The 13,761-nt window shown below is 43.3% G+C and overlaps 2 protein-coding genes across 2 annotated transcripts; one reads left to right on the top strand and one right to left on the bottom strand.

Annotated features, from left to right (window-relative positions):
• Positions 1 to 3,558: 3,558 nt before the first annotated feature.
• isg20l2 (interferon stimulated exonuclease gene 20-like 2) lies at positions 3,559 to 6,755 on the bottom strand. The gene is made up of 3 exons (XM_070912280.1): positions 6,069 to 6,755; positions 5,383 to 5,583; positions 3,559 to 4,316 (listed from the first exon to the last, which is right to left on the bottom strand). Exons 1-3 carry the CDS (start codon positions 6,753 to 6,755, stop codon positions 4,203 to 4,205), a joined length of 1,002 nt encoding a protein of 333 aa, XP_070768381.1. The 3' UTR covers positions 3,559 to 4,202.
• Positions 6,756 to 8,373: 1,618 nt separating this feature from the next.
• Positions 8,374 to 12,901, top strand: mettl25b (methyltransferase like 25B). Its single transcript, XM_070912448.1, has 9 exons — positions 8,374 to 8,475; positions 8,825 to 8,943; positions 9,402 to 9,618; positions 9,731 to 9,793; positions 10,486 to 10,623; positions 10,971 to 11,154; positions 11,197 to 11,782; positions 12,099 to 12,283; positions 12,357 to 12,901. Exons 1-9 carry the CDS (start codon positions 8,374 to 8,376, stop codon positions 12,503 to 12,505), a joined length of 1,743 nt encoding a protein of 580 aa, XP_070768549.1. The 3' UTR covers positions 12,506 to 12,901.
• The last annotated feature ends 860 nt before the right edge of the window (positions 12,902 to 13,761 follow it).

Genomic DNA, 13,761 nt, shown 5'->3' with positions numbered 1-13,761 from the left:
TTCGGTTTTCTGCATTTCAGCGTTGTTCCAGGAATAAGAACGAGGTAGACTTTCATAGTTTTAAAAACATCAGCTGTGAACTCTCCACATCAGTGGGTCTCTGAGGATTTGTCACCCCTTTCACGTTACACTTGTTGTTAATATAATATCAACTCAGACTGCGAGATGAAAGTGAACTTGGTCAAGCAGACTGAAAGCATGAACCACATGGCAGGATTATTCAATGCTCTCAGACGGACGCTGACCCGTGTGCTCAGTCGATGTATGTGTGAGGTTATCTGGCATTGTGCAAAATGGACAAATTCCTGATGGCTTGGCAATGAGTAATAAAAACCGAATTATGCACATGTGGCTGATGCTGGGCCATGACTAATATGTGCGGTGTGTGATGTGTGTGTGGAAAGGGTAATCTGCAGCTCCCAGTAACTTGACCCAGGGGGTGATAAAATCCATAAAATCCATATTGTATTGCCTAATGAGACCAACGGTGCTCTTTCATGTATTTCAAGGCCTTATTAATACAGCAGGTGAACACTTAATCTTCTTTCATTTCAAATGTTGAGAACAGTATTTAAATCAATAATGTGAAAGTACATTTTTACAAAAGGATCAGCGAGCTGAAAGATGTTTCTCATTCTCATTTCTTCTTCAGCCTCAAATATGAAGGTGAAAATCTTGTTTTTAACATATTAAACTCAACACAAAGCCTCTTTTGGTTTTAAAGCTCTGGCTTTTACTTATGGAGCTAATAACAGGGCATTAAATCAAATTATTCACATTAGTGCCCATACACAAGGAGATTTAGGGGGGATAAACAGTATGGGATAATCTAGACTAGGGGATGGATTAAATCACATGTTGCTTTGCAATATATTTTTGCTCAAACTTGTCTGTAACCCAAAAGCTGAAGAAGTGTGACTTGGTGAGTGAAAGGCTTCACATGACGACTAAAGGCCTCAGTATGCTTCAAATGAAGCGTCTGATCGTCTAACAGCAGCCGAACCCCCTCCCTGAAGAATGAAGTGGGAGAGTTTGTGTTTGACAGTGTTTGTAACTTTCGATCTGACAATCTGACACGTCCACGTTATGCAGCACAACAAGTGTGCAGAGGTGTGAATTGATGTATCGTAAGAACGGGACACGAGACTCAAAGATGGCGCCCACTGCACATGCTCATTAGTGTTTCTCCCGCTCGGCTCATAGACTTTACATTGGGACGACTAGACGCATAAAAAACATTCATGGTTTAAAAATTCATAATACAAGACAAAGATTAATAGCAGACCTCGCCTGCAGTTTGGGGTGTCCTGGTGCAGGGATGCTAATTTTTAACAGCCAGACCAGATCTTTTAACAGATGACAGAAGCTGCAAATTCAGTGTTAACAAAAGGTTCTTAATTGTTTGAGGCTCCAGATTTCTACTGTGCAGTTTATTCATGTCTTCCATTGAGCAGCTAACACACTGTGGAGTTCACAGCTAAAGAATTTCTAGCACAGGAGATTCCACTGCCTCCTTTGCCAGCTACTTAGACTGTGGCCATCAGATGCTTTGGCATCCTCTGTGGTGATACTGAGGGGTTTTCAGCTGCCAGCTTGGTCAGCAGACAAAGAGCAGACACAGGACTTTACCTCAGGACACTTCTCACTTGCTCCATGATAGAAACTCTGACAGGATGTTGTTGAATTCACGTTTTATAACTCACACACTAACACTTTCTTTAAAGTGTTGCCTGAGGTTTGGTCCGTCTCTGTAAACCAGCAGGTCTTTTTCAGGAAGGACGGCATGCTGTATAATTAATGAGCTGGTGTTGAATTCACAGCAGGGAAATAGTGCTGATCGCTCACCTTTAAGGACAAACACTTGCCAGAGGATGCAGAGCGTGGAGCAGTGCGAGACTGTGGAAGAACTGTGCGTTTACACCAGTGTGCAAGACGCCGGCTGGAGTCGAGTCTGAGGACACTCGATGATGTAGCTGTCGACGAGCTCTGAGGGGTTGGTCCTGGACAGAACGGGACATTAACACCAGACCTGGTTTGTCCAATCGAACATTTGTCTGATCTGTCTGATGGTGAGAGCCAGCTGGGTATTGTTTAAATGTTGTAATACTAGTGCCACAACAATACCCAAGTTCTGGTATCAACGGAAAAACAATACCGGGAAAGATGAAGATGAACATTTTATGTCATTCTGACGTTAGCAGTTAGCTCAAAGCAGAGCAATGTGCTCTCTGAGGTTGCTTTGCTTGCTAGCATGAGCCTTCTTCCTTCAAAACTCTTCTTTTCATTCAACAGGAGAAGCAGAAGTTCTCAAATGTTAAATCATGTCTGAATGCAACCAGATGCGCAAGAACACGATTTCAACTGATTTAAATTGACCAAAGAAAGTAAAGTAAATTCATTGTTATGGTATTTGCTAAAGCACTGGTACACTCAGAAGAAATCATCATGAGTCATTTTCAACAACATAAAAGTCATTATTATTATTATCAAAGTGGGTGAGATGACCAAACAGTATTCACTGTTCATTTCACTCAGTAATCCAGCTTTCAACAACAAGAAAATACACATTTACACTTTAAACCAAAATCCCAGATTTGTATGTCTCACGTCACAATATACAGTATCAGCTGCCAGTTTATTAGGTACACCCACAACACTAATGCAGTCTAACACACAACAGCCCTGCAATAACTTAAACGTCTACCGCCATGAAGGTGATAATGTTCAGTTTGTGATGAAACTGTTTTAGAGAGGTGTTGGTTCAACTGTGTGGTCATATTCGAGGCCGTGGTTTGTTGTGCTGTTGATTGTGTGACACTGAGAGGTGTTTGTTGTATTGTTTACTGTATTAGCTCTAAGCTAATGTGGCATGAGGATGACCAGCAGCATAAACAGGGGAAGTGAATGTTAGTTGCAAAGTTACTGCTCATGCTCTTAAGCATTAGACCAGATCACCTGGCAATTCTGACTCACAGTGTGAACTGCAGCGGCACAGGCTGAAAGTTACCTCAGTGATGTCAAAACCTCAATAATTATTGTGATGACGATTTACTGAAGCACTGAGCTAAGCTGAATCTACGGCAGACAACTGAACTCGCCTGGTATTGCATAGGAACTGTATGGACTCTGACAGTGAGCACCAAAGATAGCTGAGTGGAAGGAGGTCAGATAAACAACAACAGACATGAAGAACATCGCTGGCTACCATTGAGCACACAGAGGTCATGCCCTATATTTTTGGGGACGTGGGGGTTTTGGCAATCCATTATCATGTGCAACTTTAAATGAGTGGAAATCAGGAGTTGAAATATTTTGCCATCAACATTTATTTTGAAACGTAGGCCTCCTGCTCCAATATACTACATCCTGTGGGTTTTATGGGCTTATATAATCATGTTGTGGGTTTTTTTTGGCAACATATTTCAACAACTAGACGTCTACGCTTTTCAAACATTTACATTAAAAAAACTGAACATTCAGTCACATTTTAAAACATGATGTGATGAAACGGTATTACCTTAAGGCTTCTGGTTAGTCAAAAAACACTTATCCATAAAAGCCACATCAGGACTAATGACCGCAGTATTTCTAAAACCCTGGATGAGTCTACCTGAAGAACATCACTGGTCGATCGAAGCTGAACAACAGGACAGTATTCTGTCTCAATTTTTCACGTAAAAATAATTAAAATCGTAAAAGAAAAACATAACTGACGTGTGACAGAGCTTAGTGGCAATTTGGTGAGACTTGACATGAATATACACCACAGTGGTGTAAGCATGACTCTGGGCTGAATGTTGTCCCTGAACAGCTGAACTGCAGATTAGAAACACTTACCTTTAAACCCCTTGTTTGTACAGCACAGGTTCGATCAGGTACTGTTGTTGCTGGAATGAATACATGACTGCCCCCTAGTGGCAGGAGCACCATAATGAACATAACCCTGAGGAAGAAAGTAACTGTTGAAGCCGAAGGTCTGACCCAACAGTTATTATATTCTTCTCAGTCGAAACGTCAGTCAGCTGGTAGAGTATCAAGCGCGCGGGATGAGCAGGTACAGTTTCATCCACATGTCAACAGGACAGCAGAAGGGGTTAATCCTGTGACCGGGCAGTGAGTCAGTCGGTCCAAACCACATACCTGCCACACCAAATGTCAAGTTAAACGCAGTTTATTTCCATGGCGTCTCGTCAGATCTGGCTCTAACTGGCCTGTGATTTGGAGGCCAGTTTCTTCTCCCACTCCTCCTCCACCACTTTGTAAAGCTCCATAGTGGCTTTGGCATCCTCCACGGACGAGTGGCCCTTCTTCCCAGTCTGAGGACACAAGAGGGGACGAGTTCGATGTCACTTTGGAGACATTTTTAAATCATGATGACATCTGATGACAACATGTAAGCTAAAATGTTCTCACAATATTACAATATAGGGGTCCTTTAAGCTGCACTTTATACCCATCACTGACTACTGACTTATTCAGTCCTTTTTCAGGAAAGAACATAAAAATGAGTGCTGGGTGTTACAAACTGACTCTAAGTACAAAACTGATATCACTTTTGTGGCCTGCAAATGTTCACACCAACAAAAAGCCCTTTTCAGACATGGAACGCTGCAGGCTTCACCTCTCTAGTAAAGTCTCTTTATCATTCAGGCATAGGTGTGCGTCATGGAAATGTTCATTATTTCTTTATTTATGAATGCCTCATTAAGGGCCATCGGATATATATATCCACAAATAAATATACTCATCAGTTTCAGAATGCCCTGCTGCCTAACTTGTCAAACAGTGCACACATGCTGTAACCTGTGTAAAGCACTACGCTGGACATTCATCTATGCAGCTGGAAGGAATGAAAACGTACAGAATAGAGATCTGATTACTTCTTTCCCCTCTTTTGCCATCAGGGGAAAAAAAATCATTTTAAAGGCTGATCTGATGAGAAGAATCTGCACAAGAACTTAAAAATGGTTCATTCACAGCGTTTTGTGATTTATTGAGCTCATTTGTTTTCTTTGAGCATAAGAGATGATAATTATTAATTAATAAATATATCACTGTGCTGCTGTGGCCTTCACATTCATGTAGCACCGTTCAACTCAGACTTTCAGGTCCAATCTAGGGAAATTGCCATTCTGACTTTTCCATAAAAGTGACATGGACGCTTATTCCGACATGACACCAACATGTTAAACTTCTATCACATTTTGTGTAACGAGGCGCAGGTATGAAAGGTGCTAACGAACACCTAGTGATTGAAATTTGTTCCTACCACTGAAAGATCAGGGAAATCTGCTGCTGTGATGACTGGGTGGAACGAAAATCAAATGCTGAAAAGTCTTGTTGGAATCTGAGTGTTCTCTTGTACTGCAGACGTCCCCCTACCTGGATGTCTCGGTTGAAGATGGCCTTGGTGAGTCTCTTCAGCGAGGCACACTCGTTCACGGCAAAGCCGGCCTTCAGGTTGAGCAGAGAGATTCGAGACGTGTCTCTGGTCAAGACACCGGGGTGAGAGTAACCGAGGACCTTGAAGTCATTGTGGATGGCGTGGCCAATCACCACCTTCCCCATGAGCAGCCTCAGAATCTACCAACACAGAAGACAATCACTCAGTGAACTTTATTAGGTTCATACAGTGCAAAAGTCTCAATTTATTCAATCTATTCAGCAATAAGTCTGCCTGTAATTTCACTTTAACAAACACAAACAAACAGGTTCTCCAGAATATTCCATTGTAGCTGCATTCAACGGGGAAGCTAATCATTTGAAAGGCTAACAGGAATTTCAAATATTAGCATGCAAGCCTAAGCCTGTGTGCTTTGTAACCTAATGTCCCACAAGACAAAAATACAGATTCAAGGTTAAACAGAGACGGACAAAGCCAGAAACAGCAGCACCACGAGAAACACTGCAAAGATGCCACTGCCAGAAACCCCTGAGAGCACCTGGAACGTGAATTTATCACCTCATGGCTACATGTTGCATTACATTTGGTTGCAGTGTAGAGGTGCTAAGAGGTGACAGACACACCTGTACTATCAAACAAGTACCTGTCCAAATGATTTCCTTACCTCCTTCCTGGCCTCAGAGTACGGCGTGGCATTGACGAGGTCACTGCGCCGGATGCCGCTCCATCGGGTGCGGTAGTCAGTAACAGGCATGGAGGGGTTGATGAATTTATCGTAAACCACATCTCCTTCATAGGACACGATACTGCAGCGCGCGAGCTGGCTGATGCTCCCCTTCGGTCCCGTGCCCACCATCTCACAGTCTATAGCGAGGTACTTTGTGGGGATTCCTGATGATGTTTGCGTGGCTGTGGGTTTGTGGCCGCTGGATGCTGAGGGTCTGGGGGTGGAGGCTGTTGATTTTGCGTTCACAGGTCCCTTTGGCTTTTCACGGCGGCCTTCGCTGTCAGCAGCAGTGGAGGAAGGCAGGCTGTGTGTGGATGTTGAAGGCTTGGAGCTGCAGTGTGAAGCGCCGGCTGTGCTGCTCGGACGAGGTAAACTTTTGTTGTGTCTGGGGGTGGGCAGCGACGGATGCTTTGTGGATGCTCCATTTGGGCGTGGTGGGGCTTGGTCATGTCCAGACTGTCCCACTCTGTCGTTGTTTTTATGTTTACCTTCCAGGTAGCCCTTTTGCTCTAAATACTGCATCTTTTTACGAAGCCACCTGTTTTTCTTCTTTTGTTTTCCTGCCGGAGTTCTCCTCTGGCCAGCGTCATCCGAAGTGCACAAGTTGATCGTTATGTCCGACATGGTGATGGTCGCAGTCCAGCAGGAGTCACAAACAACGTTTCCTCAATGCACTTTCACACAAAACAACTGTGTAGATCTGCTTATTTTGACCTCCTCAACAAGTCTCCACCCTTTGTAATCCACTTTGTATCAGCTGAAACCGGTTTAAATGTATCATGCTGCAAGACAAACACAATGTTATCAAACTTGTTTAGCAGGACTTGAATGTATAACTTCTATGTCACAAGAGTTTAAGAGGGCTACTTCAAGGTTCACTTATTTGTCATTTTACAACACAGGGTTGCACAATGAAATGAAAGTTGTAGCCCCCTTCACACTACAACATATGGACATATTTTTCAAATTAAAATAGAATAAAAATAAACACAATATATAGCTACAGCTCCTTGTAAACATATATTATACCAATACACGTATACACACAAAAGGTGATTCCTCTTACCTACATTTATATTATATTATATTATATATAAACTAATTCATTCAGCTTTATGTGACGTGAAAAATCCTACATTAGCTTCATCTTCCGCTCAACTGTACAAGTGGTTTACAAGCTACCGACACAAGACCAAGTATAAACACGTGACAGCCACAGCTAATATCCAAATTAGCTCGCTAATTTAAAAAAAAAAAAAGCCGTAGCGTTATCAGTACATTCGTTTTTGACATTAGCGGACGTTGACGTTAACCGCCAGCGACTGTTAGCTCGCTACCGCTATCCGAGCTGTACTATGCTAATTTCATGGTAATCGATTAATGGATATGATTGTCTCTTTACGGAAATTTCGACTGAGCGTGTTTGTGAACATAGGTAGGATGATACCGATAGATTCCCTACTAGGACATCTCTGAAAATAACTTTCTGAATGTGAAACCAGACCTGCTGTACACTGTAGTCCACACGCGTCTTCCTGCTCACAACAAACTATCAATATCCGGGTCATGCTGCCTTCGACAACACCCAGAAATCGGGATAAAAAATGACTTATACTATAGTTAACTAGTATTGGACGCATTAACTGTCTCACATGAAATAATTTTGACTTCATTCTGCGGTAAGTATATAAATAACGACTAGTTACGACTATCAACATAAATTACAAAGCTTAGATACTCAAACATTGAGTAATAACCCCACTCGCCGCATCTCAAAGTAACGTTAACTTAACGACGTAAATTATTAACTGTTAGCTGCAACTGAATCAAAACAATGTCCCTAAAGTAGCCACCGAAGACAATTTGGTTACATAGCTTCTTACTTTGTGGGACTTGATTGAATGTAGCTAGACTTTACTTTTACTTTACTTTTACCTTTGGCCTTTATTTTTTGGTAACGTAGGAGCACTGATCTTCACGGGTGGCACCTGAACGCATCGGCGTTCTACCTGTGAAAGTTGCAGTTAGCCAGCTAGCTTGGAGGCTAAACGCAACAAGCATTTGTGAAAGGAGAAGCACTAGGTTTGCGTTATAAAAGTCGGTTTTAAGTATTGTGCTAGTTGAGCTAGTAACGGTCTTCACATTTTAGACACACTTTGTCTCAGCTGGAAAAAGAACTAATTCATGTTAGCATTAGCTCTCCTTCAAGCCCCATGTCAGTTAAGCTAACCTGTCAGCAGAGATGTTTACATCGAGCCTTTCAGCAGAACAGCAGAGAGAGCTGGCGACAAGACTCACCTCTTTCCTGACTCAGTACCGCCACGTATCCGACTCCTACATAATCGTGCGTATCGATGACTGACTGAAGTTTGTTGTGTTTTGAAACTAATGTTATTTTTTAAAAATCACGCTGCCATGGCAACTTCAGTTTCCCTGACAACAAAGTCTTATTGCATCGCATACTTGATTGTGTACATTTGTCTCTAGATTTTGTGTAAGTTTTCGTCACAACCAGCTGATTTCACTGCCCTGTGTTTGAACTCTTGATGAGCTCAATCAGCTACAGCAGAGATGGACTGAAATACAATCACGTATATTCTTGAGAACCTCTGTATGGAAAGGATCCTCCAGCTGTCTGTGTTTGAAGAACTATTGTATTTTATTATAACTGTGACTTTGTTATTGCCCTACAGGAGTTCTTCACTGAAGATCTCTGGCACACATTACCCAACACCTGGCAGCCCGTGCTGCAGGACCTGTCATATCCACAGATTGCAGACCTATTACTGGATGCCACACATGGAGACAGGAGGTACTACTGGATTGTAATCAGGCCCTTTACAAATCCTTACTCAAAGAACAAAAGAGTAGAAACAACAATCCACAACAAAAGTAGGGTAGGAAACATCAACATAAGACAAGAAACTGCTTTACAGGAGTAGTTTGCCTCATATTGAAGTGCTGCTCACCCTCTAATCAGGAAACAATAGTGAAGTTTGTTTGTGTTAAGTCTGGCAGCAAATAAGGAATAATCTTTTAGTCTCAGCCTGCAGTTCAGTTCGTATTGAGTTAGAATAGATTCAATGATGAATGTAGAGATGCTATAAGCATTGGGATGTGGCCCTCTCTAACAGATATTTTTTATTTTTTGATTAGTTTGTAGTTTGGCAGCATGGGCCCCTTGTGGGATTTGTTGACAGTGAGAAAAATATCAAATACTACCAGCCTTATGATCTAAATAATAACCACAGAGATAATTTGTCATTACAGATATCCTTCGGTGTGGCCTCTGTCGCTCCTGGCGTTCAGAGCCACAGCTCACGCTCTGGCGTTTCCCCGAGAGTGCAGGCGGGACCGAGGCAGGGCAGCCGGCTCGGTGAAGCCTGAGGAGTTCCTGGAGAACCAAAGTCAGAGCTCACTGCTGGGACACATATTCAGGAAACACGTCAAACCCAAGAAGCAGCATGAGATCCGCAAGCTGGGCGCGGTACAGGATGGCTTATTTGCTACAGTCACAGATTTTTAAGTTTGAATTTAAGAACATGGAGTCATTTTTCTGTGAACAGTGTTTTTAATCTGTTTCTCTTTTTGAATCCCAGATGGTAAAACAACTTTGTGACCAGACTGACTGCAACCAAGTGGTGGATGTGGGCTCTGGACAGGTATCACTCCAACCCTATTATCATACATAACGGTGATATTGGACAAAACCCTGGATTAAGTTCAATGCTAGTTGCTATCTGCAATATCTGTGCATTGCAACTACGGTGCAAACTGTAGAGAGAGACTATGGTTATGGCAAATAAACTGTGATGAAGTTATAGTTAAAACACTTGCTATACTCTATGCTATATATCTTTAAGATGGCTCACAAATATGGTTTCATTTTTATCTGAAAAGGGCTCTGTAATTTCCTAAAACAGCTGCTCACTTTAGTTTATAGAAAACATCACTCAAACAGGAGGAAATAGTACATTTGTTGCGGACTATTTTCAGCAGCGGATGAATCCACATTTGGTGCTCTAGTGAGTATTTGGGGCAGCAGGACGGTGTGTGTGGGACTGGGTCACAATAAACTACAGTGTGTGTGTGTTCACGGGTCAGTGAGGCTCACTGATGTCTGTGAATGTGAGATACGCTACAGGCCCACCCACCACCTCGACCTCCACAACCTCACTTTGGTTGGCACTGGATGTGAAGTCGTGACTCTGCAGAATATGACTGTAGTTCCTAGGACACTCGGCTGATCATTCACAGGCTGCAGTGTTTATCAACTGTCAGTAAAATGTAAACACGTCTGCACATCACATTAACAGAGTCATGACAGAGTTTTCCACCAATCTGCTCTAAACAGGGTCACCTGACTCGTTTCCTGTGCTTTGGGCTCAGACTGTCTGTGACTGCAATTGAGGCTGATCACACCCTGGTTGCTATGGCGTCCAAGTTTGACGGACAGTTACTGTGGGCCTTAGAGAAGGAAAAGATGAAAAAGGTGGGTGCTTTGCTGAACATATTACACACCAATAGTCCGTAGACAAAAGCTTTTTTCAATAAGACCTCTAGTCTTACCTTTTTATTAACATTTACAGTTTTCACTGCCAGTCTGTGATAGTTCATGAAGCTGATGTAGTCAGTATATTTCTGTAAAGTAACGAGTTTATGCTCATTTTCAAGGGGGTATCAAAAGGGGGTACTGCAGAGTCTGGTGATAAGTGTTCGCGGGTTTGTCAATGCGAGTGGCACCGATCACATACAAGTAGTGTAATACATTGTTAATACAAATATATTGATTATAGCAGGATATCAAACCATCAACACCAAAATCTTTCTTCTTCCTAGAACTGCTCCTATCTGGTTCCAGTGTCACAGTCCTCTCCCCGCCATGTGGCCGGTTGGGTAAACCCCAAGGCATCATGGGAGACCTTCATCAAGCAGCTGAGTACTGCAGATTGTGTCAACGAAGGTCCCCCAACTCCATCTGGACCCAGCAAAAAGAGACTGCGTGGCTGTGAGCATCAGGGATGTTCTCATGTGGTCCAGACTTCGTCGTCTTGTGTTTCCACAGACTCTGAGTTGACATCACGACACCAGTCAAGCAAGAACAAGTCTGAAGAGGAGTCGTGTGCTGAAAACTGCTGCTCATGTGTCCAGCCTGTCTGTCAGGAGGGTGTACGTCCTGAGGAAAACGGCCAGCGAGGCTATCCAGACTTTGTCCTGACCGGCCTCCATGCCTGCGGTGACCTCAGCGCCACCCTCCTCCGCCACTTTGTCAACTGTCCGCATGTACGCGGCATCACCTCGGTGGCGTGTTGCTACATGAAAATCACAACCAAAGAAAATCCCACCCCTCCAGGACTGGTTGAAGGTCCCGCTCCCCCTACACCCGGCCAGGAATCACTTCCCTCAGAGTTTGGCTACCCGATGAGCTCCTGGGTGCGGGGGTTGCCGGGCCATCAGCTGTCCTATAAGGCGCGGGAGGGGTCGTGCCACGCTATTGAGGACTATGTACGGAGGCTTCGGGAGGAAAGCGAGTTACTGAGGACACACTGTTACCGGGCGACCCTGGAGACCTTCATCAGGGATACAAGGCCAGATCTGCGCCGGGCAGGAATCCAGACCATAAAGAAAGCCCACTTATTACCATTTACAGAGTGAGTGAACGCTGAAGCCTCCAGACATTTACACTAGTTTTTAACAGGTCAAACCTCACAACACATTGTACTGAAGCTGTGCTGCCGTAAACATTTGATGTAGGCACTCTTTAACATCAGTACAACAGTCATGTGACATACTTACCAATCTGCTGGTCTGCTGTTGCAAAGGAATGGGAGACATTATGCCCTTTGAGCCACTGGAGGATTTTATACTCTTTTTATACTTTCAGGTAAACAGCTGAGGTAAATAAAGGCCACTGTTTGAGAATGAATGGTAATGTCCTCCCCCGTCTACACCCATGTTCCCTCTCAGGTACGCCCGGCTGGGTCTGGCTCGGGTCGGCCTGCCTCCCGGGTTGCCTCTGGACCCGGAGCGGGTGGAGGCCATGTTGAAGCGGCAGGGCAGGGTGGTGGTGTACTTCAGCCTGGCCCTGCTGCTGGCTCCTGTGGTGGAGACTCTGGTGCTGCTGGACAGGATGATCTACCTGCAGGAGAACGGTGAGCCGCTGGATACTCGGACAATAATATTCTGCTGTTCCAGTCTCTGTACTAAAGCCTCGTCTTTCTGCAGGTGTGGACAGTCAGCTAGTTCCTCTCTTCGACCCAAACATTTCTCCAAGAAACTTTGTGCTGGTGGCTCTGAAGGCTCGTGGAAGTCCCAAGTCAAACCACTTCAGTCACTCTTCAGCGGAAAAAGTCACACTTACTTATGGAGAATGACAAGTGACTCCAGATTAAGTTCTCTTTTAAACAATACAAGGAAACCTAAGTCTTAAGGTTATTTTGCTTTTAGGGATATTAAATAGATTAAATTACATTTTTTGCTGGCCTTTGGACCACCTTTTTAGCAGCAGTACATGTCCTTCCTGCAGTGGAACCCTTCAGATTTTCAGCTTCACTGTGAAACAGGAACATTCTGGAAATCTAAAGCTCTGGCATCTCAAAATGGGACAAAATGGACTCTCAGTTCTGCAACTCAAAGCAATAAACAAAACCGATGCTTTTCAATTTAGTTGCAGAGGCTTGGGAACTTATTTTTTGTGTAACTGTAAAAAAGTGTTTTTCAACTGATGGAGGCAAAGCTGCTGTGTGTAGACTTCATTCAAAACACAGCTGGACTGATGAAGAGCAAAGATTATTTTCTTGTGTCAACATGATTAAAGTTCTGTTATTTTATTTATTTACTTTAAACTCATAATTTTGGTTTTATGGCACATGTGCTTTATTGTTCTGTCTCTGTTTTCATCAGCCTTGTTTCCAGCAGCAGCAGCAGCAGCAGCTCTTCTCGTAAAGGAGTACTTTGATATTATGGGAAATATACGTATTCCCTTTGTTGCCGAGAGTTAGACGAGCAGATAGATACCACTCTCATGTCTGCCAGGAAGTTAGTCAAGAAATAGTCTGGTTGTCTAAAGCAAAGGAGGCAGCTCCACTGCTGCACGGACCAGGGGTTTCTTTGATAACCACGTTTTAATAACACTTTATAATACTACTACGACTTACCAGTTGCTACTGGAACGTCAATGTAGGTACAGTGGAAGAAAACAAGGGAGTAACAATTCTGAATTTCAGAGGAAAGTGAAAAGGTATTTTTGTAAATAGTGGGTACTGGACTGGAGAAACTGGTATTCGACTCCAGACTCAAAGCATTGACTTTCAGCGGTCTTTGAAAAGGGAGACAAGAATCTGCCATCTTCTCTTGCACTGCTGTCTTTTTAGTTCAGCCTACGTAAGACAACGTGTAATACTGGAACCCACGTTTGTTTACAGAAATCAAAGCTCCAGAGAACTGGAGACGCAGTTGTTTTTGAAAATCACAACATGTTAACACTTTATTTTCTCGATCCTAGTAGTGTTGAAATACTTTCCATCCAGAAGTCAGGTTTATTGTGCCAGCTTTTATGCAACAAACCCCCCCAGGTTACACAGAAAGCACACAATCACAACCAGATGTTGAGCGTCTTACCAAGCTCTTG

The sequence above is a fragment of the Enoplosus armatus genome, chromosome 9 (assembly GCF_043641665.1).
Source record: "Enoplosus armatus isolate fEnoArm2 chromosome 9, fEnoArm2.hap1, whole genome shotgun sequence".
Taxonomy (NCBI): domain Eukaryota; kingdom Metazoa; phylum Chordata; class Actinopteri; order Centrarchiformes; family Enoplosidae; genus Enoplosus; species Enoplosus armatus.
This window is presented reverse-complemented; position numbering and strand designations above follow the sequence as displayed.

What these genes read in the sequence shown, in the direction of transcription:
- mettl25b (XM_070912448.1), top strand. Translation starts at nt 8,374, where the DNA reads ATGTTTACATCGAGCCTTTCAGCAGAACAGCAGAGAGAGCTGGCGACA. An exon ending in CACTTATTACCATTTACAGA is followed by an intron (nt 11,783 to 12,098) that starts GTGAGTGAACGC and finishes GTTCCCTCTCAG; the next exon opens with GTACGCCCGGCTGGGTCTGG. An exon ending in GATCTACCTGCAGGAGAACG is followed by an intron (nt 12,284 to 12,356) that starts GTGAGCCGCTGG and finishes GTCTTTCTGCAG; the next exon opens with GTGTGGACAGTCAGCTAGTT.
- isg20l2 (XM_070912280.1), bottom strand. Translation starts at nt 6,755, where the DNA reads ATGTCGGACATAACGATCAACTTGTGCACTTCGGATGACGCTGGCCAG. An exon ending in ACTCTGAGGCCAGGAAGGAG is followed by an intron (nt 5,584 to 6,068) that starts GTAAGGAAATCA and finishes CTGTGTTGGTAG; the next exon opens with ATTCTGAGGCTGCTCATGGG. An exon ending in TCTTCAACCGAGACATCCAG is followed by an intron (nt 4,317 to 5,382) that starts GTAGGGGGACGT and finishes TTGTGTCCTCAG; the next exon opens with ACTGGGAAGAAGGGCCACTC.